At 43.8% G+C, this 25,361-nt stretch overlaps 1 protein-coding gene across 2 annotated transcripts in view; it reads right to left on the minus strand.

The window, feature by feature from the left end:
- lsamp (limbic system associated membrane protein) overlaps nt 1–25,361 on the minus strand; it is a 655,457-nt gene that overhangs the window by 50,630 nt on the left and 579,466 nt on the right. For both annotated transcript variants that reach the window (XM_066666770.1, XM_066666769.1), the window contains one exon: nt 605–837. In XM_066666770.1, the coding sequence (XP_066522867.1) occupies nt 605–837 (233 nt within the window). The remainder of the gene's footprint in view (nt 1–604; nt 838–25,361) is intronic.

Consider the following 25,361-nt stretch of genomic DNA (forward strand, 5'->3'; position numbering starts at 1 on the left):
AGGCATTTATACACCAGGTGTGGCAAGGGCTATACCTGGCTAACACCATACTTAGAGATTGTTGACAGGGTAATTAGAGGCCAGATGAGGATGCAACAGCTAGAAACATTCGGAGTGTTCGGTCAGACTTTCCCTCTTTTTTCTTGAGATGAAAGGCAAGAGTGAACAACGTAATTCCGTAACAGACGCTCTGAGAGGCTTAATGACGAAAATTCACAGCATCTTTCCAACACCAGGATTCCCTTCATGTTAAACCTGAAGACTGACAATGTAAAACATTTACGCAACGTTTCGCCGCATACGCCTTTTGTGTCAAAATGCCACTCCTGCTTACCTTGTCACGAGATCCTGCATTAAACCAGCCCTTATCTCAGGCATAAACCTCACCACTCAATCTTCCTACCCATTTCTCGATGCATATTTAAGTCTCTGCCGGTTTGACAGGCCTCGCAACAGCTGGCAAGTCCTTGTCAGAGGCGGCCGGCTTTGAGGCATTAAGACCGCAAGCACCGGGAATGACAACAGGCACTTGATAACAGATGATGGGCTGTCAGGGGACTGATGGGCTGTCAATCACCCCACTCCCAGGCTTGGCCAGACTCACCTTGGACAATGAGGTAGACCTGGGAGGTCTTGGACTGCTGCTTGGTCTGGATGGAGCAGGTGTAGGGCCCCTCGTCGTACACGTCCACTTTCTGTATGCGGAGGCTGTACTCCAGCTGGCCCTTGGTCACCAGGTCCACGCGAGGGTCCAGGGACCACTTGTCTTCCCCGGCGAAGATGATGTTGGAGCGGTTGAGCCAGGCCACTTTGGAGACCTTGTCATCCACGTAACACCTGAGAAGAGAGAGACGAAGGGAAGGATGGCATCACCACAGTGTTGTGCAGAGAGGAATGAAGGCATTGGAACAACAGATACCCAAATGTCTCATTCACTCATTCATTCATTCATTCATTCATTCATCTTCTGAAACGGCTTTATCCTGATCAAGGTCACAGTGGGACCAAGTAGAAACACATCCAGGAAAGGGTTACAAGTCCATCACACGCTCACCCGGTCACACACGCACACACACACACACACACACACACACACACACACACACACACACACAAGTGTGGACAATTCATGCTCATCTCTTCTCTGAAATATTGCAAACAAATGTTCCAAACATCAGCAGCGTATTCATCATCATTTCATGAGCGCAGGACGTCTGGTTCCTATCGACACCACGGACAAAAATTCAGACTCCGAGCATTTAATATTGATCTGCTCTGAAAGGCTTTGTTTACATGTCAGCTGTCATGAAACTCCCCTTTATGTCCAGACTGCTCCAGAGAATAAGGCATCTCTGCAATCAGAGCTCATAAACCAGCCATTACTGTTATTTTTACTCAGCAACAGAACTTGTAAGAGATAACTAAACTGACAGAATGAGGGAGAGGAAAGCACAGAGAGAGAGAGAGAGAGAGAGAGAGAGAGAGAGAGAGAGAGAGAGAGCACACAAAGGCCTTCAACCAACAACAAAGAGAACAAGTTAAGATGATCACAGTGCTGTGACGGTCTGTTCTGCTCTTGCAGCAGTGTTACATGCTGTTTCAAGTCCAGTGGAATGATTCGGAGCACCATCCTTTTTGAGGCTAACCACAGAGCTGATTGTGTAAATGTTAGCTCTCCATTCTGGCCCTCCCTCTCCCTCTCGCTCAATCTCTCTCTGTCTGCCATTCTCCCATCGCTTTACTGCTGACTAACGAGGCTTTTCACCAGGGCCTGTCCGCTCGATCGACACAGCCTCTAAACAACAGCTAGCCAATCTCTCTCTCTCTCTCTCTCTCTCTCTCTGTGTGTGTTTGACAGCCAGGCAGCCACAGTGACGGATGTGTGTGCTGGGCGCCCAAGGCCTTGCCCGAGGGAAGAAGAGAGAGAATGGGGAAGAGAAAGCAAGAGAGAGCGAGAGAGAGAGAGAGGGAGGGGAGGACATAGACTGCGAGATAGGGAGGATACAACCGAACAAGAGAGAAAACGAGAGAGGGGTGAGAGAGTGAGAGAGATAGAGAGGTAGAGCTGAGACGATAGGGAGAGCTAGAGCGAGGCAGTGAGAGTCTTCAGCAAAGAGGGCTTTCTGTGAGACACTAATGAGAAGAGGAAAGATGTGCTAAGGTTTAGCGAGAGAGAGAGAGAGAGAGCACGAGACAGAGAGAAAGTGTGAGGGTTAGCTGAAGTTGACAGCTCACGCTGGAGCTCATACCCCAGAGATTTCTTGTCCCAGCGTTTTAGAACAGGGACAGCAGCCAGAGTCCAGCCACTATTCCACCCAACAACCCCAGACAAGGCAGGCCCTAACTCTGCATCTGCTGGCACCTACTGCTCACTCAAGTTTGGATAGCGTTCACTGGGCATCAAACCACCCAAAGAATATCAACTACCAGCTACTGGTCACTTTAATCTAGGTTTCACTCGTACTCTGTCCACTCCAACTAGCTCAACTAGCTCAAGAGTCCCTCTAATTTGGTCCAAGCTCTTTCAGTCCATCCCTGTCAACCCACTAAGTCCCTACTTCAGTACTTTCTGGCATGGGTTGTCTGCCCTGGACCCAATCGTAGCCCACATAAGCTTGCCCGCTGTCTAAAATCGGACCATAATTCATCTATTGTACTTGCTCCGTTAACGTCAACGTTTCCCCTGTCCAATCATCATTGATCTCACCACTCATTAAATCCTTTAAGCACATCTTCAAAAGTCAGTAGGCGGTTTCCCATCCACTGAGTTTTAGCAAATTATGAAAATGTGCATCAAAAAAACTGGATACAAAATTTGAAAAAGCACCCAAATATTGCAAAAAGAGTTTAACGCTCGGAGGAGGTGGAGAGGTTAGAATATCACTAAAGCGCAAAATTGTGATGGAAAAGGGTTTTCGAATAAACAACAATATTTCAGCTGGTTTATACACACTGTGCATGCAGCACAGCGCCCCCCAGCACTGAGCAAAATTCAGAGACCACACAGCATTTCACTCTCTTCTCAAAACATTTAAAAACACGCTCCGCACCCAGAAACTACACTTTAAATAAATACTAAATCAAGCATTTCGATAAAAAGTGTGTTTTTGATATAAACGACGAGAGATTGCTCTATCTCCCTCCTTTTGATGTTGGCTCTGATCATGGGGCTTCGTCATCTGAAGTTTATTCACAGATGTGAACTGGATGGAAATACGATTAATTTCACGTTTTTCTGTCGATTTTTCTTTATTATGCAACGTTTTGGATAGAAAAAAATCCACCTAGTAACTTCATTCATTTATTCATTCATTCATTATCTGTAACCCTTATCCAATTCAGGGTCGCGGTGGGTCCAACCTGGAATCATTGGGCGCAAGGCGGGAATACACCCTGGAGGGGATGCCAGTCCTTCACAGGGCTACACAGACACACACACATTCACTCACACCTACGGACACTTTTTGAGTCACCAATCCACCTACCAACGTGTGTTTTTGGACTGTGGGAGTACCTGGAGGAAACCCACACAGACACAGGGAGAACACACCAACTCCTCACAGACAGTCACCCGGAGCAGGAATCAAACCCACACCCTCCAGGGCCCTGGAGCTGTGTGACTGCAACACTACCTGCTGTGCCACCGTGCCGCCCACACCTAGTAACTTGTTTGTTTTAATCCAGTCATTATTTGTCCAGTTCATTTGTGCAATCGCTGCTCAAACTCAACAACAGGTCACTTCAGTCATACCAGCATTTGTACAAATCAATCCATCAATTGTTGACTTGAAAAAGGCCCCTGTGTACAGCTCAGCTACAAACTTTAATCTTGCCATACTTTTTCCACTTCGGATGCTACCACTTCCCTCCAAACCCACTCTCCAGCTGCTGTAATCGGGTCCTCATTCATACTCCAAACCTGATCATCGTGCATCCCAATCTGCCCACTACTCTGTGATCAGGACATCAAACATCTGCTATAAGCTCAGACACCAACAGCTAAAGTCCACTTGCAATAAACTGACCATCACATGTCAATTCCGACCACCCCACTCCAAATATGTCAAGTGCAAAGATCTTGCTCCAAACTGACCATCACTTGTTTCAGTTTCAGTCTGAATATAGTTACTGCTCTTCTCAACCAGATCTGTGGCCACTGTAATCCAGCCGTCAGTCATCCACTGGCCTCCATAATCCATTCACTGTATGCCCTACTCTGGCAAATAGTTTTGTTCACTCAGCACCCAGCCACCGGCTACAGTAAAGTGGCTGTCCCTCGTCCATTCCTAACCTAATCAATACCGCCCCTTCAACTGGCAATCTCAGCAAATCCACGCATCACAGCCGACCCATCATCTGCCAGCTAGAACCTGGTCTGACCCGGTCCAGCCAAACACTTCCCACCTCAATCTGGCCATCGTTCGTCCACCTTCCTAGCGCTTGCTTTCTTCATCCACTCACCACACACCATCTGCTCCAGACACATCCATCACATACTTTCCCACATGTCCCCCAATCTGCCCACCAGTTGTCCACTCAGCGACTTGGCTCGGCCATCACTGTCCCAGCATGCACTTGTCCAGGAGCAGGACCCCACGCTGGGTCAAAAGGATGGAGGGAAGAGGAAGAAAGAGATGGATTTTATGGTTCCCACCTTTGGAGCGTTTTGGCCTGGTTAGAGGGCCAGGTGCTGTGGGACATGGTCCGGGCGAACGCTTGGAGGGATGAGCTGTACTTGCTTATGCTTTTTATATCAGTCCACAGGAACACAAGCCCAGACCCTGCACTAATGTAACTACTGTAACTCCCTTCTCACCCGTGTCCTCGAACCCAGCCCGGGGAGTTTAGGATGCTGGAAACAGCCTAAAGGCATGGGTGAAGGTTCTGCAATTTCATGCACAACAATGCTGTAGCAGACAAAAAATCATTTCAGCTTCCTAACATTCTCTCTCTCTACATCTCTCTCTCTCGTATCTACCTTGTTCCCTCAGGCACCATTTTAGACGTGGGAAAAAAAATGGATTGCAATATTAGCATTTCATTTGCAATCTGTTTTTCATCTTTCTTCTATTATTAGTCATTTCTTTATTCGCCTACCGCTCTCCTCTTTTTAGCATTTTGCTTCAAGTGTAGAAAATGTTCCCCTGTGTGCTGTGTCTATATGTAAGCAAATAAAATAATTGCTCCAAGTTCTTTGATTGTGTGTTAAATCCGGAAATGTTATTCTCTTATGGCCAATTTAGCAACCTGGTGACCATAGATTCTCGAAGCCCTGGCCTTTCAACTACAAAGGATCTGAAGGAAGGCACCTATAGGAGAATCTGACTAGGAGAAGGGCAAAGCATAATGTGTTGATTGTCCTGCATCGTAAGGCAATGGATATCACAGAATCCTGCATGCGGCACACGTCAACATAAAAGATATCGCAGTCTGGCCGAGGCTTTATTGGCATGATTTCATGCACTGGAACGCAGTAAAGGAAGGCCGCTCTTATTGCGGTGCAGTGGGTTTAGTGCAGTTCACAGGGTCTCTAACTTACACTGCTGAAACCAACTGCTTGGTTACAACAAGCCTGTTTCAAAATGGTTCAAACTCATCATCTAACTTTATCTCAGCTGAAGTAGATACCAAATCGATACCAAATTCTGAAAACGATACGGACCCACGCAGCGTGAGAGACGACTCAAATGGTTTTATTTGGCAGCCACAAGTTCAAACAAACAATAATCAGGACAATAGGTATGTTTTCAAGCTTAAATTCTTTTCACTAGCTGCCTTTCTCCCACTGAGATAATTTAAATACGAGAGGGGTCTACAGCCAATCAGGGTGAAGCTTCCAACACGTCTAATATTGGTAGAGCAGTGGGTTAGAAACAACAATATACAAAACAAATGAAAAAAACAAAACAAAAACAAATCAACTAAATTGCACTTTTTAAGTTAAATAAATAAACACATTTAAACCTTTTAAATAAAAGAATTGATGTTGACATGCGTTCGTTTCATTGGTTTATTTTTTTGTCGTGGTATCGAAGTTGGTATCTAGAATCGTAGAACTGTAGCAGTATTGAATTCCTTGTATCGTCACATCCCTAGGTAGGAAGACAAAAAATGATCCAGGAACAAGCCTGTGTTTAGAGGTTCTGAACAAAGTTGACGTGAGCATGTACATCTCTGCTATGGAGCCTGAGGTTTAATATCAGTAAAATGTGTTTGAAATATTACTTAAAAATAATGTACATTTACACGTTCTATTCCAGAGTGGCTTACAATCTGAATCATGTTCCTGAGGCTAATGTCCTGCCCAATGACCCATTATAGTAAAGCACGGTGTTCCTGCCTGAGCCGGGAACGGAAGCCCAGTGTTGCTCATAAAAGCTATCAATCTTTGAAACTTGTGTTGTGTCGCAAAAGGAACCAAGCAAATGACCTTTCATCCAATCAACCACTGCCTTTAAGGGCAATTTTAACATGTAGTTAATAGCATTAATGACTTTTGATTTTTCTTGAATGACTGCCAAGTATTGGTGTGAAAAGGATAATTAGTTTCCTCACTAATGAACAACTGAGTAAAGAGTGGATGACCCCATAAGCATAAGGTTAATTTTACATGAAAATAAAATGTCACATTAACTGGTAACCATGTTTTTCTTCACAACAGTTTCAGGATTCAAACAAAGGAGGCCAAGGTTAGGTTCAACGGTGGAGCAGCCGCTAGCTCCAGAGCAAGAGTCTGCCTCAGTGCACCATTAGAGCTCATTTCTCAGCTGGCTTGGCTGACACGTCGCCATGTTAATAATTCTGAACAGAAACGCAGAGCTGTACAGTAGTGGATTACTCCAAACAGAAAAGGCTAAAGGTTATGCTAATGCTTCTGTTCAGTTAGCACAAAAACAAACAGAATGCTGAAGGTGATGGTGAGTGATGTATTGCGAAGGGTTAATAAACTCTGCTATTTCTGAGGTGGGCTTTGATTGATAATAGCAAATGTGTCTCCCCTGAGTCAGATTCACTGCTACACCAATCAGGTTAGTGCTGGAAAAGAGAACGCCTCAGAGAGAGACAAACACGACTGTGATTTAAAGCACACTCTTACAACCTTAATGTCTTACAGAGGGAATGTCTCAATAATGCAAGGATCCAGACAAGGATTACCCACTCATCCTGAGTATGAACAAGTTTAAGAAGTTAAATTGCACATCAACCAATTGATATCAACATCCGGAGGCTACACGCGTTAATAAAACAAAAGAAATCCCAGCAGACGTCAGACTGCACACCAGCAGCGGCATGTTTAATAATCCTGCTGGAGTCAGTCCAAGACAGATCTACAATGATGGGCTTTCTCTGTGAAACATGAAAAATGCAAAGCTCCAAAAGGACACTTGGATTGTTCTGACCACACACTTGGAAAGAGATAAAGGGGTAATTACCAGGGGTAATTAATTAACTAAACTTCATTAAAGTTCAGTTAGAGAAAATTTTACCAGAACGTAATGTATAACCTGCATATGATCAGTGCCACGTCCTGTACAATACAACAGCCTCATAGTTATCGCATCATTTTATGTCGTTAACAACTGAATGTCAACTCAATTACACTTTCAACTATATTTCAACAAGATTCATAAATAATTATAAATAACAAACGCTCTAAATAAAATGTCCTTTTCTCATTTCAAGTAAAAGCCCTAAAAGTCTCTAATGACTTTTGCAGTTGCAGTTGACTTCACTGCTTTTCCATAAGCAGTGATCTTATTGGCTCTTATTGCTGGGGGGCGGGACTTTATCCGCAAACAGAATCCATGTTCAGTGTTCTGAGGATATTTCAGCTGGTAATCATTCCCTTTTTGTTAAAGTTTCTGGTTTTAACTGTCGTTCCAAAAGTGTCCTAAAGGGCTTTTATCTCGTCCCTTGGCTGTTTTTACTGGCCCCAGGACAGCGGCGTCTGGACCCTGCCCTGTGTGCGTGTCACTCACTGGAGTCAGAGCGCTCATCATAATACAAGAGAGATACAAGCCAAGTATTAACAAGCACAGAAACCATATATGCCATGAATTCACATGATGCTAACTTCATGTCTACCTCCTGCGCCCTGGTCTCGGTCCTTTCCCCAGGACTATGTATGAAATTTAGTTCACATTTTCTGGATGTAGACATTCCTTTCTAATGTCCAACCAGAGTGAAAAATGAAACGTATACTTCAACCTGCATGTAACCTTAACCCTAACCTCCTGTGCAACTCTCTCTCTCTCAATAGTATACATACAGTTCTGTTTCTGTGAATCTTCTTCAAGTTCATAACAGAGACACTGTGGATTTAGTGAAACAGCGCCACCAGTGGCAGGAGTTCTCTTAGTGATTGTAAAACATCTTCAAACCATAGATAATTGCAACTAAGGAACGTTATGAAATTTCTGCCCCGTGCCTTTTGTACAGGCCACATTTTATTGATTATTTATCCAATTCAAACTTTAGCAAAGAAACAAAACCACTGCATTAAATTATGTAGAAGTATGTTTTCTCTACAGATCGAAATGAAATCTACTTAAACCAACCACAAAACGTGCGTGTGCCCAACCAGTACACTCCCAGACCTGAGAACAGCCTGAATTCTGTCTCTATTGTTGTTTGTTGTCTGTCACAATACTGAGCGAGTGTTCATGACCACTTTGTATGCAGCGCTAGAGTGGACCGAGCTAACACTGAGTCCCCGGACGCGAGCCTCCGCAGTGCTAGAGCACGGCCAGAAACCGAGCCGGCTGAAGACTTGTGGACAACAGCTGATGTGCCTGTCGCAGTCCAGGGACAGTTGAGTGGGAAATCCATCTGCCAAACTGGCACTGCTGAGATTCTACATGTTCATATAAGCTGCTCCATCCTGAATATGAAAATGAGCTGCAATTGTATATGATGTAATAAGAATTGCACTGGAAGAAGACTGTAACTCTGATGTAAGTACATATTTTTAGTAAATCAATGGTTCATTACATTTGTATTATTGTCTGTTATTATTCATTCATTGTCTGTAACCCTTATCCAGTTCAGGGCGGCAGTGGGTCCGGAGCCTACCCAGAATCACTGGGCGCAAGGCAGGAACACTGGAGGGGGCGTCAGTCCTTCACAGGGAGGAAACCCACACAGACACAGGGAGAACACACCACATTCCTCACAGACATTCAACCGGAAGAAAACCCATACAGACACAGTCAGAACACACCACACTCCTCACAGACAGTCACCCGGAGGAAACCCACGCAGACACGGGGAGAACACACCACACTCCTCACAGACAGTCACCCAGAGGAAACCCACGCAGGCACAGAGAGAACACACCACACTCATCACAAACAGTCACCAAGAGGAAACCCACGCAGACACAGAGAGAACACACCACACTCCTCACAGACAGTCACCCGGAGGAAACCCATGCAGACACAGAGAGAACACACCACACTCCTTACAGACAGTCACCCTGAGGAAACCCACGCAGACACAGGGAGAACACACCACACTCCTCACAGACAGTCACCCGGAGGAAACCCACGCAGACACAAGGAGAACACACCACACTCCTCACAGACAGTCACCCAGAGGAAACCCACGCAGACACAGGGAGAACACACCACACTCCTCACAGATAGTCACCCGGAGGAAACCCACGCAGACACAGGGAGAACACACCACACCCCTCACAGACAGTCACCCAGAGGAAACCCACGCAGACACAGGGAGAACACACCACACTCCTCACAGACAGTCATCCAGAGGAAACCCACGCAGACACAGAGAGAACACACCACACTCCTCACAGACAGTCACCCGGAGGAAACCCACGCAGACACAGAGAGAACACACCACACTCCTCACAGACAGTCACCCAGAGGAAACCCACGCAGACACAGGGAGAACACACCACACTACTCACAGACAATCACCCGGAGCAGGACTCGAACCCACAAGCTCCTGGACCCTGGAGCTTGAAAGAGACACTACCTGCTGCTCCATATTTTGTATCTCTTGACGACTGTAAATGAATGTGATTAAGTTTCATTGATGTTACTTATTGATCACAAATATGAATGAAGTATATTAAAAAGTGAAGAATATTGAGGTAAAAAGAGAGGGTGATGAAGCCTATCCCTGCTCTGTAACCCTAGAGTAGTAGTAGAGAACTACAGTGCTCTGCAGCCTAGTTTCTATTGGCTGTGTCTGGATTGTGTTTTCGATTGGTGAGGACAGTGGTGTCGACTTGTTTTCTTCTAAACACATCACAACACAAAGCCTATCGACTCGAACGCTGCTTACAGTGGAGGTCAATAGACAGTTGCTGAGTCTCAGAAATAATGCATCCATTAGGATGCAAAGTCAATCACCACCTCCACTGACCACACAAGAGCACTGGGCAGTTCTACATGGCTGTCCTTCTTTTGCTCTGCATACTTTAGTGTGTGTTGTGCTGGTGTGAGTGGATCAGACACAGCAGTGCAGCTGTTTTAAACCCTGTGTCCACTCTCTGTCCACTCTGTGAGACACTCCTCCCTCGTTGGTCCACCTTGCAGATGTAAAGTCAGAGACAGTAGCTCATCTGTCGCTGCACAGTGTGTGTCAGTCGTCCTCTAGTCCTTCATCAGTGACACAGGACGCTGTCGGCTGGATGTTTTTGGTCGGTGGACTATTCTCACTCCAGCAGTGACACTGAGGGGTTTAAAAACTCCAGCAGCACTGCTGTGTCTGATAACCACTGCTCTTATGAACACAAGAATCATGGGAAGTGTTTCTAAATACGTCTACATCAAAGTTTCCACCACGAGTCCAGAGCCTTTCCTTTTCGGGGAAATGACAGGGCGTGGACAGGGAAAGAGCAGGAGTATTAAAAGCTATGTGTCATCACTCAGACAACAGAGGGAGGGAGCAAGGGAGTAAAGAGAGAGAGAGAGAGAGAGAGAAATAAATTGCATGTGTGAAGGTGAGGATGAGGATGGTTTTCTCACCTTGCCTGTGCTTCATCCCCAAGCGCCAGGCTGCGATCAGAGAGCCCATTCACGCTCTCCGTATCAACTATACATCACACACACTGACACTTCCCCACTCACTTACACACACACACACACACACACACACACAGAAAGAGATAGCATAGGAAAATCATCTACTTCCACAGCAAATACAAACCACATACACACAGCGCCACTCTGATAACACACACAATAATGACTTTCTGCTTCCTCTAGGACATTCATTTCATACAGCCATCACCTCAGGGACAAAGGGCTACCGGAGGTGTAACAGCGCCCCCTAGCTTAAGAGGTGCCTACTTGACTGGTAAATGGCCACAGAAAAAAACAACCGGAGTTGTACAGATGAAACCAAACTCCTGGCTAGCTAACGACTAAAGAGTTCACAATAACGATGGGAACCAACCCACACACTGTGAAACAAGACCCCAGTCAGTTTCCTGTGCTCTGCCTGAGTCAGAAACACAGGATAAAACGAGTTCTGATTCTGCTCCGTTTCTGACGTCAAGTGCAGAGACTTTAGAATGGCCCCGCCCCCTCGTCTGAATCTGTCCAATCACAGCGCTGGACCCGTGTTTATGTGAGAGCGCAAAGACGAGGTTAAACTCAGTGAAACAGACACAAGGATCGCGGAGAAATAAGAGCACTGAGTAAAAACGGAGAAAAAAGAGAACTGAGCGAAAACGGCTAAAGACCAGAGCTTGTCACTGCTGTGCGCTTGGGGTCGGGGTGAACAGCGAGCGGCTCATTATCATTTACGCTTATAATTATAATGCTGCTGTGGGGCATAATGCTGTTTGATTAAGAAAGAACTGTGTGGCCTGGTTGAGGAGGGGGAGAAAATGTCATATTAGAGTTATCACCAGTTTAGCTGTATGTCCAGCTGGTGAACCACTGTCCACTGTCTAAACTAGCAGCAAAAAGCTAATGAGAATCCAAACCACAATCACTGGAGGCAAGGCACAGACACACACCCTGGGCACAGCACAGTTCCATGCAGTGAAAACTAAAAAAAAAAAAAAAAAAAATCTAAACATTGGAGGCACAAGATTTTCTTTGAACAAAAATAATCTTCCATCCTTTAAAAGAGTCTTTTGTCTCCTAAAGTGAGGTCTCCCACTTTTCAAACCCTCCGTGAGCAGCAAAAACGCCATCCTCCTGCCTCTCAAGTGCCATCCATCATGAGCTATCGGACATATCTGTGGTGGACTCTCCAATCCACAGAAGGTTAGGCTGTTGTGATTCCTGTTTCATCTTCAGCTCAGAGCAGATTGGGTGTTGCTCCAGGAGCCTGATTAAATGAGTGTCTCTCTGAAAAGCCCCCAGAGCTCTGGGGTAGGGCGAGCCAACTGGGCACGGGCTCAGATGGCAGAACACAATGAGGACATTGAGATGATTCCACCGCTTTTCATTTTCCACACATCGCCAAGTCCATCCTGTCACTTTATCCAGCTCCGGCTCAACGGCTGCTGGTCTGCTTCCCTGTGTGTGATCAGTGTGGACACTAGTGTCCAAATGGTTTCGCTGGTTAGCAACACTGTGCTAATTATTCCATTGTTTTCACTTGGAAACAGAAAACATTTGATTAAGACAGAGATCAGGTCTAAAAGGAAACTGTTCCCCATGGGGCAACTATTAATTTGCTAGGAATGCCACCCACTGGAAGTTGGAACATTGCTGTAAGGATTTGATGACACCCATGAGAGCATCAGTGAGATCAGGCACTGATGTTAGATGATTAGTTCTGGCACTCCACACAGAGAACACAGTTGCACTGCAGCCGAGCCCAGGGCTGTGGGGCGTTACTCATGGGTCTGCTGTTGTCACAGTGTAGAATGTTTCCGTCGACACTTTCAATCTCATTTAGACATTAAAATGAAAGAAACATAAAAGTGTTGATCCCTGACCCATTTCTCTACGTCACGTTTGTAAACAGAGCTCTGATTGTATGTGTCAGTCAGTAGAGGAGCTCGGGCTGCGTCCCAAAGTAGCACCGTGATCCCTACACATTGCACATCACAGATAATAAACGCTGCGCCCAGACAGTAATTAGTAATAGTACCTTTAATTAACAGAACTGTACCTTAATCTATATTAACAGTGGATGTTAAAGTTGTGTTGATGTCATTCGCCCCGTGTCATCTCCAGGACTTTTATTGTGTTCTTTTATTCTCCACAGTTGTATAATGAAAGATTACAGAGATCCCCCTCTCCTTCTGGAGAAGAGAATGTAATGAACCTTTAGGGAACACAACTGGAATTTTAAACACTGTTGTACCTTTGAAGGTACATTTAAACTGTTAGTACGTTTAGTGACAGTAATGTACCCCTACCTTTTTTTTCTGAGTGTATGGCCTGTGTGTGAATAACTCACTCAGATTCAGACAGAAGAGCAGAGAGATGCATTAGAGTCTGATGCTAAGAGTTTTACATTAGATCCTATGGTGAAAATGCTAATGTCGTTAACAGAGTATAATGGACTTTCTCTTCATTATACAACAATGTGGGATCCTTTACCCCCCACCACAAAGAGGAGGTGGGCTTCGGAGTGCTGTGAGACTCTCTCCGGCGCAGGGACAGGGGCTGTGTATGAGCTACATTTATCCGTTTTGAAACCAGACTATCTCTTCCCAGTATGGTGCCCTGAGTGCAACCCATAAAGACCCTGGGCTTAGTGACCATAGACACATGTGCAGTCACCTCATCATCACTTCTGGTTCTATCTCTTTGCAACTAAACAGAAAGCTAGGACAGGCCATATCTCTTAGAAGAAATCTCTAACTCTCTCATTCTACTCCCTCTGTCCGTCCATTTCTTTACCTCTCCACATAGAGGTATAAACATTTACAGCCCCTTTTCCCCTGTTGTTAAATTATTCAGTGTAAATAGATTATGTACTGGAGGCGACGAGTGATTTAAGTTCTGAATTTGCTTGCGACTGGATGGCGACGTTGCCTCTTATTAAATCTTCTTCCAGGAGTCCAGCGCGACCAGCGGGCGCATCTTTTATTGGCCGTTTGTGCATTTCGTCCTCCATTTCTCTGATGGACCACTCGGCATCTATACACAAAACCTACAGGCAGAACTTTACTGCCATCCTTTATGGGAATCTCTGACCACTCGGCGCCTGTGGTGCCTAGGCATTTTGTTGAAGTGTCACTCTACCAGAGAGAGAGAGAGAGAGAGATGAAGGATGATGTCAGCAGAGCTCATGACGTTCCTTTCCTTATCCTGAGTTCAAAGCCGCTACCCTATCTGTTTTTTTCCTTGTGGTTTATTCTTTTTTTGACTACCTTTCCGAAGCCCTTCATGTAGTTTTGAGGCGCAGGCAGCGAGTACAAGCTCTCATTACTCTCTGGCTTTGTTTAAATCCGCCGTGACAGACATCTGACAGGCAGTAAGGAAAAAAAAGCAGCACACACACTACCACCTTAATAACGCCAGTTTCCCCGAGCCTCGCCGAGATGCACAACAATAAGCGCTTGCCGATGAAAACATCTGCACAGAAACAGAAAAACACCACAAACCTCGCTCTGAACGCAGCCAGAGACTCATTGATTCTGACAGCGGCAACAACATCAACTATTTAATCTTCTCCACCGCGGAGGAACAATAAAAAACACCGCGCCGTTCCTCCGCCCTCCGAGAGCCAAACCCCTAAACATCACACAAAACGTCCACTCCATTTTTTCAGAATGGTGGCACTGTAGGGTCTCGGGCCCTGGGTGGGCTCCTCTCCTCGAGTCACTGCCTGTGAGGAGTGGTGTGTGTTCTCTCTGTGTCTGCGGGGGTGTCCTCCGGGTACTCCGGTACACGTTGGTATGTAGAGAGACTGTGTGAAACTGTCCACAGGTGTGAGAGACAAGGTGAGTTTCTCTGTGTTGTCTTTGGACCCACTGCAACCCTGATCAGGATGAAATAATTCAAACAAACATCTGAAATATTCCTTTATGGTCAGTAGCTTCTTGCTGACTGTGTCTAAATGTTAATAACAAGAAGTGCTACACTGTTTTGTTACCGTATTGAATTGACTCACATTTAAAAGACTCCTCCTCTCTGACGCGTTACGTACAGGTGTTTGACATAAAGCACATGTCCATAACCCCTCCCAACGTACATAATGTCACAAGGAACGCAAACTCTACCCATACCCAATAATAATAATAACAATAATAAATAATAATGTTTCTTTAGGCTCCAAACACATGCTACTATCTGATCTTAAATACTACAGCAGCTACATTGTAATTCCACTATTTCACCTTGTGATTCCATTATTCCACATTAAATATTACAGCAGTTACATTGTGATTCCACTATTCCACCTTAAATACTACAGCAGCTACATTGAGATTCCACTATTCCACATTACATACTACAGCAGCTACATTGTGATTCTACTATTCCACATTAAATACTACAGCAGTTACATTGTGATTCCACTATTCCACCTTAAATACTACAGCAGTTACATTGTGATTCCACTATTCCACCTTAAATACTACAGCAGCTACATTGAGATTCCACTATTCCACCTTAAATACTACAGCAGTTACATTGTGATTCCACTATTCCACCTTAAATACTACAGCAGCTACATTGAGATTCCACTATTCCACATTAAATACTACAGCAGTTACATTGAGATTCCACTATTCCACATTAAATACTACAGCAGCTACATTGAGATTCCACTATTCCACATTAAATACTACAGCAGTTACATTGAGATTCCACTATTCCACCTTAAATACTACAGCAGCTACATTGTGATTCCACTATTCCACCTTAAATACTACAGCAGTTACATTGTGATTCCACTATTCCACATTAAATACTACAGCAGCTACATTGAGATTCCACTATTCCACATTAAATACTACAGCAGTTACATTGAGATTCCACTATTCCACATTAAATACTACAGCAGCTACATTGAGATTCCACTATTCCACCTTAAATACTACAGCAGCTACATTGAAATTCCACTACTCCACATGAAATATTACAGCAGTTACATTGTGATTCCACTATTCCACCTTAAATACTACAGCAGCTACATTGAGATTCCACTATTACACATTAAATATTACAGCAGTTACATTGTGATTCCACTATTCCACATTAAATACTACAGCAGTTACATTGAGATTCCACTATTCCACATTAAATACTACAGCAGTTACATTGTGATTCCACTATTCCACATTAAATATTACAGCAGTTACATTGTGATTCCACTATTCCACATTAAATACTACAGCAGTTACATTGAGATTCCACTATTCCACATTAAATATTACAGCAGCTACATTGAGATTCCACTATTCCACATTAAATACTACAGCAGCTACATTGAGATTCCACTATTCCACATTAAATATTACAGCAGTTACATTGAGATTCCACTATTCCACATTAAATATTACAGCAGCTACATTGAGATTCCACTATTCCACATTAAATATTACAGCAGTTACATTGTGATTCCACTATTCCACATTAAATACTACAGCAGCTACATTGAGATTCCACTATTCCACATTACATACTACAGCAGCTACATTGTGATTCTACTATTCCACCTTAAATACTACAGCAGCTACATTGTGATTCCACTATTCCACCTTAAATACTACAGCAGTTACATTGTGATTCCACTATTCCACCTTAAATACTACAGCAGTTACATTGTGATTCCACTATTCCACCTTAAATACTACAGCAGCTACATTGAGATTCCACTATTCCACATTAAATACTACAGCAGTTACATTGTGATTCCACTATTCCACCTTAAATACTACAGCAGTTACATTGTGATTCCACTATTCCACATTAAATACTACATCAGTTACATTGTGATTCCACTATTCCACCTTAAATACTACAGCAGTTACATTGTGATTCCACTATTCCACATTAAATACTACAGCAGTTACATTGTGATTCCACTATTCCACCTTAAATACTACAGCAGTTACATTGAGATTCCACTATTCCACCTTAAATACTACAGCAGCTACATTGAGATTCCACTATTCCACATTAAATATTACAGCAGTTACATTGTGATTCCACTATTCCACCTTAAATACCACAGCAGCTACATTGAGATTCCACTATTCCACCTTAAATACTACAGCAGTTACATTGAGATTCCACTATTCCACCTTAAATACTACAGCAGTTACATTGTGATTCCACTATTCCACCTTAAATACTACAGCAGTTACATTGAGATTCCACTATTCCACCTTAAATACTACAGCAGTTACATTGAGATTCCACTATTCCACATTAAATACTACAGCAGTTACATTGTGATTCCACATTTAATATTATCGCAGCTACATTCCACTATTCCACCTTAAATGCTACAGAAGTTACATGGTGACACACTTTCATGTAACATTCTCCAAAAGTTACACTGTGATTTCACTACTCCACCTTCTCTTCCACCTTAAATACTACAGCAGTTACTTTGTGATGCCTTCATTGCACCTTAATTGGGTGCCCAGATTCCACCTTAATTGGTGGGGTCGCTACATTCTGATGCCTCTGCTCCACATTAAATGTCTTGGAAGTTGCATTTTAGAGCCTCATTCCACCTTAAACACCAATACGATTAAAACGAGGTGGTTAATAAGGAACGAAGGTCAGCAAGAAGCAGTTGGTGTCTCTCGTCCGCCTCACTGCCTCCTCGTGCTGGGTATATTAGCACAGTTAGCATTTTCCCCAAAGTACTCATCAAACTCTTGTGAATAATTTAGGCCCCGTCCCCTGTCCCTCTGTCCTGGGCTAATTGAAAACGTGTCCACTCCGTCTGGACTCAGGATGGAGATCGATCCTGACCGGAGCGTTTTCTCTCGGCAGGCGGAGGGACACGGAGAGGCCTGAGACGGTGTTGGAATAAGAGAATGAGACTCTGGACAGAGACAGCCGGCTGCGCTCCGACCCACAAACCCGAGATAATTAAAGAGCCATTTCAATTCCACCTTAAAAAAAAAGACAGGGCTGGACCTTTTTTCTGGTGAGAGCTTCGCTAATGAAACTGAGACGGTGCTTCGGAAATGAACTGTACGCTCTTTAATTGCACTGAATGGGTTTTCTGCCGTTAATTATACTCTGTGTGGGAGGAGCAAGGGTGGTGGGGGGAGAGCTCACACATTTACGGAATTGTTCATACTAATCTCTCTCTCTCTCTCTCTCTCTCTCATTATCTCTTTCTCTGTCCCTTCTTCATCTCCCTCGCTCTCTCCGTTTCCATTGTCTCATCATCACTCCTTCTGTCTCTTCTTCATCTCTCTCTCTTTCTCTCTCTCTATTGTTTCTTCACAACAATACACACTTCACAGTGTTGAAGAAGCTGAAAAAGATTCAGCAGTGTGTTAAAAGCAGCATTCAGAGACTGTGCTCATTAACACACACACACACACACACACACACGGGCCATTATCCTGTAATACGGCATCATTAGGGCACATTTCTCAGAGTGTGTGTGGTGTTTTGAAACAGGAGGGGGCCTCTTTAGAGCCGTGTTCTTAATCGCTGCACACTTTAAAGATGATTCTGTTTAGAGAATGATTAGGACAATGTGATCAGTTCAACCAGTTTAGTACAGTGCAGAGCACTCCATTCCACCTTAAACTGCATGACACATTCTGGTACCTCCGGTCCACCTTAAATGGTACAGCAGTTACATTGTGGTGGCTCTGTTCCATGTCAAACAATAAGGAAATTACAATTTGATGCCTCTGTTCCACCTTAAATTGTACAACAGTCAACAGTCACATTGTGATGCTTCTGGTCCACTTTTAGTTGTTCACTTGTATTGCATTTACATTATGGTGCCTCTATTCCACATTAAATGATATGGCAATTATACTGTGATGCCTGCGTTCCACATTAAATAGTATAGCAATTATATTGCAATGCCTGTTTTCCTCCTTAAATGGCACAGCAGTTATTCTTTGGTGAATATATGCTACATAATATAGCAAAGCATTTACATTTTGGTACATTCATTCCACTGGTGCCAGAGTAACTACTGCACAATTTAAGGTGGAATGATGAATTAGAAATTAAAATCTCAGAACTTTAGTGTAAGGTTGTTTTTCAATTATAGGCTGCCTACCTAGGCAGCTGCCTATTAGTGAAGGGAGAGATATAGCTCACATTGTATTGGGACACACCCATTTTGTGTCTTTCCCTCAACCCATCTCTCTTTCTCTCAGGTTATTGAAAACCTCTGGGATCAGTCTAGCAGCGGAAACACCCTTATCTCTCACACACACACCCACACACACACACTAAGAGAGTGTTATTACCAGGATCATGACTGTGATGCACTGCTAGCTGAGGTGTAAACACTGGAGTTAACACTGGGTCACAATACACTGTGCACAGTCTGTCTGTGCACAGCAATACCACCTAAAACACACTCTTCAAATGTGGCCTAATGACACCACTAAGGCCTAAGGACCCAGGTCCAAGCCAAGCCTCTGCCAGAGGAGTACAAAAAGCACTGATCATGCTCACCAGTGTTCGTGTGGCTGCCATCAAACCCTCACAGCAATGTTCCAACATGATATGGTTGAGCATTGCCAAGCTATATCCATCAACCACATGGGGTAAGCCAATAACCACTGGGCACCACCTTAGCATCCACCTGGAACCATAGTGGCCACCTAGGAACAACCTGGGACTCCTTAGGCAACCACCGTAGCAACCTCCATAGCAACCACCTAAAATTCCTTAGCGACCATCCACCTGGCATAGCACAATGACCACTGAAAGTACCATATCAACTACAATAGCAAACACTTTGAAACTTGCCTTGCCTACATTACCTTAGCAACCACCATAGCACCAACATGAGACACCTTAGCACACCTAAACCCGAGTGTAGCTCCGACTTAGCAACAGCTTAGCAACCACTAAGCAGTAATTCCATTGTAGCATCAGTGGCGCAGGAAATGGATTTCACAAGTGTTAATTTGAACATTCTCTACAAAGTAAGGAACAGTCAGACTGACCCTAACACACCTGTCTATCTCTCTGAGCGTTAACAGAGGCATGTTTAATGCACCTCTTTAAATCCACACTAAAAGCTGGCCTTAAAAAAACATCCAATACAAATTAAGAGTCTTTGCTGTCCACGCAGCCAAGCAGACAATCATATAATAGCTTTCATAATTGACTCAGATTGAGGCGATCCGCTGGAAACTGGACACTCCACAAATTATCCACTAATGCGCCTCTCGAAATCAGCGTGAAAACTGTGTGTGGAGGTTTTAAACATAACAATGAGTTAAGAAAAGGAAAAGCAGATCAGCTTCACTTTAAACACAGCAGGAGGATGGAGGGCTGAGGTAATGTTGTCTTGTGGTGGTGCATGGGTCTAAACCTTGAATCTACACTCAGGAGGTCAGTGGTTCGATCCCTAGTGATGCACAGAATCAGGGTTTGTGAATAATCTGATCAATGTGTTCACATGCAGCTGGGAAATCTGATGATGAGGAAACTCTGAGTCCAGCAATAATCTGATTTCTTCTTTGTAACAGTCAGAGTAACGTCACAGAGAGACGTCACATAAACGTCCCGCTGTGGCTTTGTGTAAACACCGACCCACTTCACCTGCAAATATGATCTTATTTTCTAACGATTTCTAATATTACACCGTGCTGATCTCCTCACAGCTTCTCTACACTGCTGCTGAGACAGAGTGAGCTTTTTAAACTACAGTCGATTATTAGACGCAGTGTGTCCCTCCGTTAAAGACAGAGGCCGAGCTGCTGGACGCAGGTTTGTGGTGAGGACTGCAAGACATCGGGGCAGAGTTCTGAGCTAAAATCCAGCTCTTAGACGGGTTTCTTTGGGTCTGTCCCAAACCCTAGTGAGCTGTTTGAGTAGAGAGCACTTTACGTCACAGTGAGTGTGATCCCAACAGCCAGCTTCATACGGAGATACCTTAATCTGGCCAAATTTTAAGGCGGTATCAAACCCTTCCTCAGCTGCAAAGGCAATCCCATAATGCAACGGCAGAACAACTCCCGTCTATTTAATAAAAAAATTATTAAAACTATTATAAAAACGGGAAGAGTAGAATCCACTGGTGGTTAAAAAAACACCAGTTGCTTGCAGTGGGTGGGAACAAGCTGTGACATCATGGCTGTCTAACTACAGCATCTTAATAACCCGCCTCATGAGAACAGACGACCGTTAGAGCGCTGGCGACTTACCCAGCTGTCTACAGAGTCAGTGCCTAACTAGACAGCGCTGTAGGGTTTGGGACAGACCATTAATCTGATCTCAGAAATCAGAGCGTGCTGTTTACATGAGCACCTGAGTAATCAGATAACTGCATGAGTCCGATTACAAACGGATTATTAAGCGCATGTAATGGCTCTCAGTGTCTTCACATTCAGAGTGAAAGTCAGAGTTACGGTTAAGTTCCTACCCTCCTCCAAAAGTTACATAGTGCAGTTTCTGCTGTGCTGAAGCTGGAGTAGCAATGTCAGAGGCTCTATTCTTCCCTTTAATAGAAAAAACTAGATTTAAAGGTACTCTAGGTAAGGGTTTGGACTTTTTTTTCCTACCATCTTCCAGAATTTACACAGTGCAGTTTCTGCAGTGCTGAGCTTGGAGTATTTACATCAGTCTCGCTGTAATTCTAAGGTGAAAACAGCACCTAGTGTTGCTCTAATGGAAGATTTTGAGGGCTAAGGTTAGGATCAGTGTCAGAATTAGGGATAGATTTAGGAAGCACTGGGGGATTAGTTTAGTCTCCAAAGTAAATTGGGGTCTGTGTAATGGCCCCACAATGAATGTGTGGTGTGTGTGTGTAATGAGTGTGTGGCCTGCAGCACAGGCTCCAGATCAATAGTTCAGCAGCTTTATCAGATCAGACACAGATCCATTAATTAATGATACACAGATACAAGAACACACACACACACTGGATCTAACACACTGACACAATCTGTCCCTCACAACCAAGGCATAACCACACACTCAACCCCCCCAACACCCCCCCCCCCCCCCCACACACACACACACACACAACCAACCTCACGGGGTACGGGAGGGATATCCCGACAAAATTAGAACTGAAGTCAAAACAACAAATTGAAAAAGAAAATACCTTTCTGTTGTTTCTTTCTTCAGATGTTTAAAAAAACATTAAAAAAAGCTTTTTTTGTTACAATTTACTTTCAAAAATATGCTGGAATTTCATGGTGAAATTTAAACAGAAAAAACTTTGCTATTTCTCCATGAACTGCTTAAAAAGTGTCAAAATGAAACTGAAAGATGTGTTTAACTTTGATTTTCAAATGCTATGTGCAACAGAGGGGACAAAATTAAAATGAAAAAAAAAAAAGAATAAATAAGAGTCAACGTGAACACACTTTGAACACATTTCCGTGTCAAAAAGTTAATGAAGAGGAAAAGCGCCACCTACTGCCGATTTCTTTTTCCACTTTGCCTTTTTATTTCCCACATTTCCTTTTTCATTTTCAGTCCAACAACATGCAAATGTATGTTGATTAGCGGTGGGTGTGGTGCTAATGTGCTGTCGCGGCACTCAAGTTGCTGGAGCGATAGCAGAGTCCCATGGGTCTTTCGCAGCTGTTTCTGTCCCAATGTGAGAGGATCCTCTCTGATCTCCACAGAAACATCAGCTGAGGCACTAACTTTTCTTCCTGCGAAATGAAATAAAGGAGGGTGGTCTCTGACTTTTACACCGTGCTTTTATTTTATCACCATGTGATTCTTGGTGAAAACACAGCGGCCGCTAACGATTAGCACTCCATTAAAGTCTTAATTAATTCCGCTTTGTTTTGATTTGTTTCAGATCCGCCCACAGGTTTCATTGAACAGGTCGACTTCACTTCATTCCATACGCGGTTTTCCTTTATGCCTCGGCTGAAATGTCATTATTTATTTCTCACAAAATGCTCTCTTTGAAGTCCCATGGAACGCACCGGAAAATATTAAACTGTTTGATTTAATATTTAATGATTTAAAAACATTGGGCACAGTTTCACTGAAAACTAGAGAAGTGCAATCCCTGAAGAAAGTGTAAGTGGTTCCCAGGTGTTGTTAGCTCACTCCCGGTAGCTGCCGGGGCATTCCAGGTGGTCACTAAGCAGTTACAAGTAATTATTTAACATTAAGTAAGGTATTTCAGGTGGCTGCTAACATCCACATGCTGATATCCACAATGTACACCGCTGGTATTAAGTCAGGGTTAGGTTAAGGTTAATGTGATTTCTGTTTCAGTGACAAATCAACGCAGAGTCTGCACCGTAGACTGTGTCAGTGACCTACACTGTACAGAGTGTTTATACTTGTGTCCCAAGTTGCTCTGCAATTACACTGCCAAAACACTAAGGCTGAATCTCAAATATCTTCCACCCTATGTAGTGCACAATGTAGGTCATAACTTTAAGTTAAGGTTTTAAGGTATCAGTTTTATAATCTGTGAAGTGCACTATGTAGGGAGTAGGCCTCTATTTGAGGGGTGCACAGCCCCAGTCCCGGGGAGCTGCTGTCCTGCATGGTGGGGTGACTGGATTCAACTCATCAGTTAATTGCCAGATTTAGGGGGTGTGTTTTAGCAGGCCGTCCCCAAACTTAGCTCCAGGACGGTACTGGTCTTACCCTGGTGTAGTTTATATACGAAAACAGGAAGAAACAAAGTCCTTTTACCCTTGGTCCCAACTTCTGAGGAAGACCTTTGTCAGTGCCTCTAGCTGTTCCACCTCTTCACTCATTCAGTGACGTCTAAACCCATGTCTGAGGGAATTTCTTGACATCTGGACTGTGGAGGAGTTCACATTCCACACTTCCTCAGTTCTCTCTCCTCAACTGCAGACTGATCACAGTCGTGGTCTGTGTTTTCTCGTTGTGTGGTTACAGTTCTGGGGAGGTGTACCTCTGCTAAAGCTCCCAGGCTTTGAGGAAGAAGCACACGGTGGCTCTGATGGTCAGGGGAATGGTCCGGGTCAGGGTTAGGGTCAGCATTAGTTACAGTTAACGTTAGGGTAAGAGCTCTACTTGAATGTTATGTCCCCACAATGCATGGAAACAAGCTCCAGTGTGTGTGTGTGTGAGTGAGAGAGAGAGTCAGAAAGAGAGAGAGAGAGAGAGAGAGAGAGAGAGAGAGAGAGAGAGAAAGAGAGAGCGAGAGAGAGAAAGAAAGAGTCAGAGAGAGAGAGAGAGAGAGAGAGAGAGAGAGAATGATTTAGGAGGGTGGAAATGTATCTGTTCCCTGCTGAAAAATTGGTTTGTCTTTTCACGTCTCTCTCTTTCTCTCTCTCTCTCTCTCTCTCTCTCTCTCTCTCTCTCTCTCTCTCACACACACACACACACACAGTGAAACAGACTTGATTTGGAAGAATGACCTGTGTCGTAGCCAAGGCCTGCAGCTCTGTTACAGTCTGTGGATCTATTCACAAACATTAAAGTTAAACACGGGTCAGAAACGTTAGCCGCTGAAAAACGTGCAGAAACACATCCTCTTTTTTGAAAACACATACCTGCACTGTATGCTGTATCTGTCCAGTAACAGACAGTAACAGTAACAGCGCCCCTGCTGCTGCTGTTAGTGTAGGTCTACGTTAGCACAGAACACGCATCGCTCACTGAGCGCCTCTCGTCCAATCAGATCACTCCATCACAGCTCACTGTAGGATAATGACTGTTTCAGCTGTTTTCAGGGAGAAGGAGGTTCAGAAGGAACCAGGTCTGTATTCAGTGGCGTTTGTGTGGAATTCCGAGTCTCCGGAGAGAAAGCAGGGACATGTTCTGTTTGGAAGGAAAGGCTTTTAATGTTTGACCAAAACTACTTCCCATAATCCAGTGTTTGAGTGAGGTATTAGTGGTTTCATGTAGCGATGTAAACACAACGTCACTACTGTGGAGTTCAGAAGGTAGATTACATTTTATTCACCACGAAATGTGTGTTAAATTTCATCACTAACTCTCTCTCTCTCACACACACACACAGCTCCTATTTCATCTATTTTGGAGCCATGAGCTGCACTGTAGCATTTATTTCTCTGTTAAAGCTTCTGTGACTAAAGCTAAAGCGTGACTCAGTAAAATACTCAAACATCCTCAAAACTACACTGTGATATAATAATAAAGTACAAAGAGAATGTTTCCTCTCGCCACGTTAATGTTCATAACACTTTTAGCTCCTTCACAGTAACACCACGAAGAACTGGCATTTTTTAAATATAAACTTTTCCTTTGTGTTGATCTTTGATTCTTTTCTTTTACATTTAAACATCTGTCAGTTTCAGACAGAGACAGTGTGATTAAAGTGATATTTTT

This window comes from Hoplias malabaricus, chromosome 1 (genome assembly GCF_029633855.1).
Source record: "Hoplias malabaricus isolate fHopMal1 chromosome 1, fHopMal1.hap1, whole genome shotgun sequence".
In the NCBI taxonomy this organism is placed as follows: domain Eukaryota; kingdom Metazoa; phylum Chordata; class Actinopteri; order Characiformes; family Erythrinidae; genus Hoplias; species Hoplias malabaricus.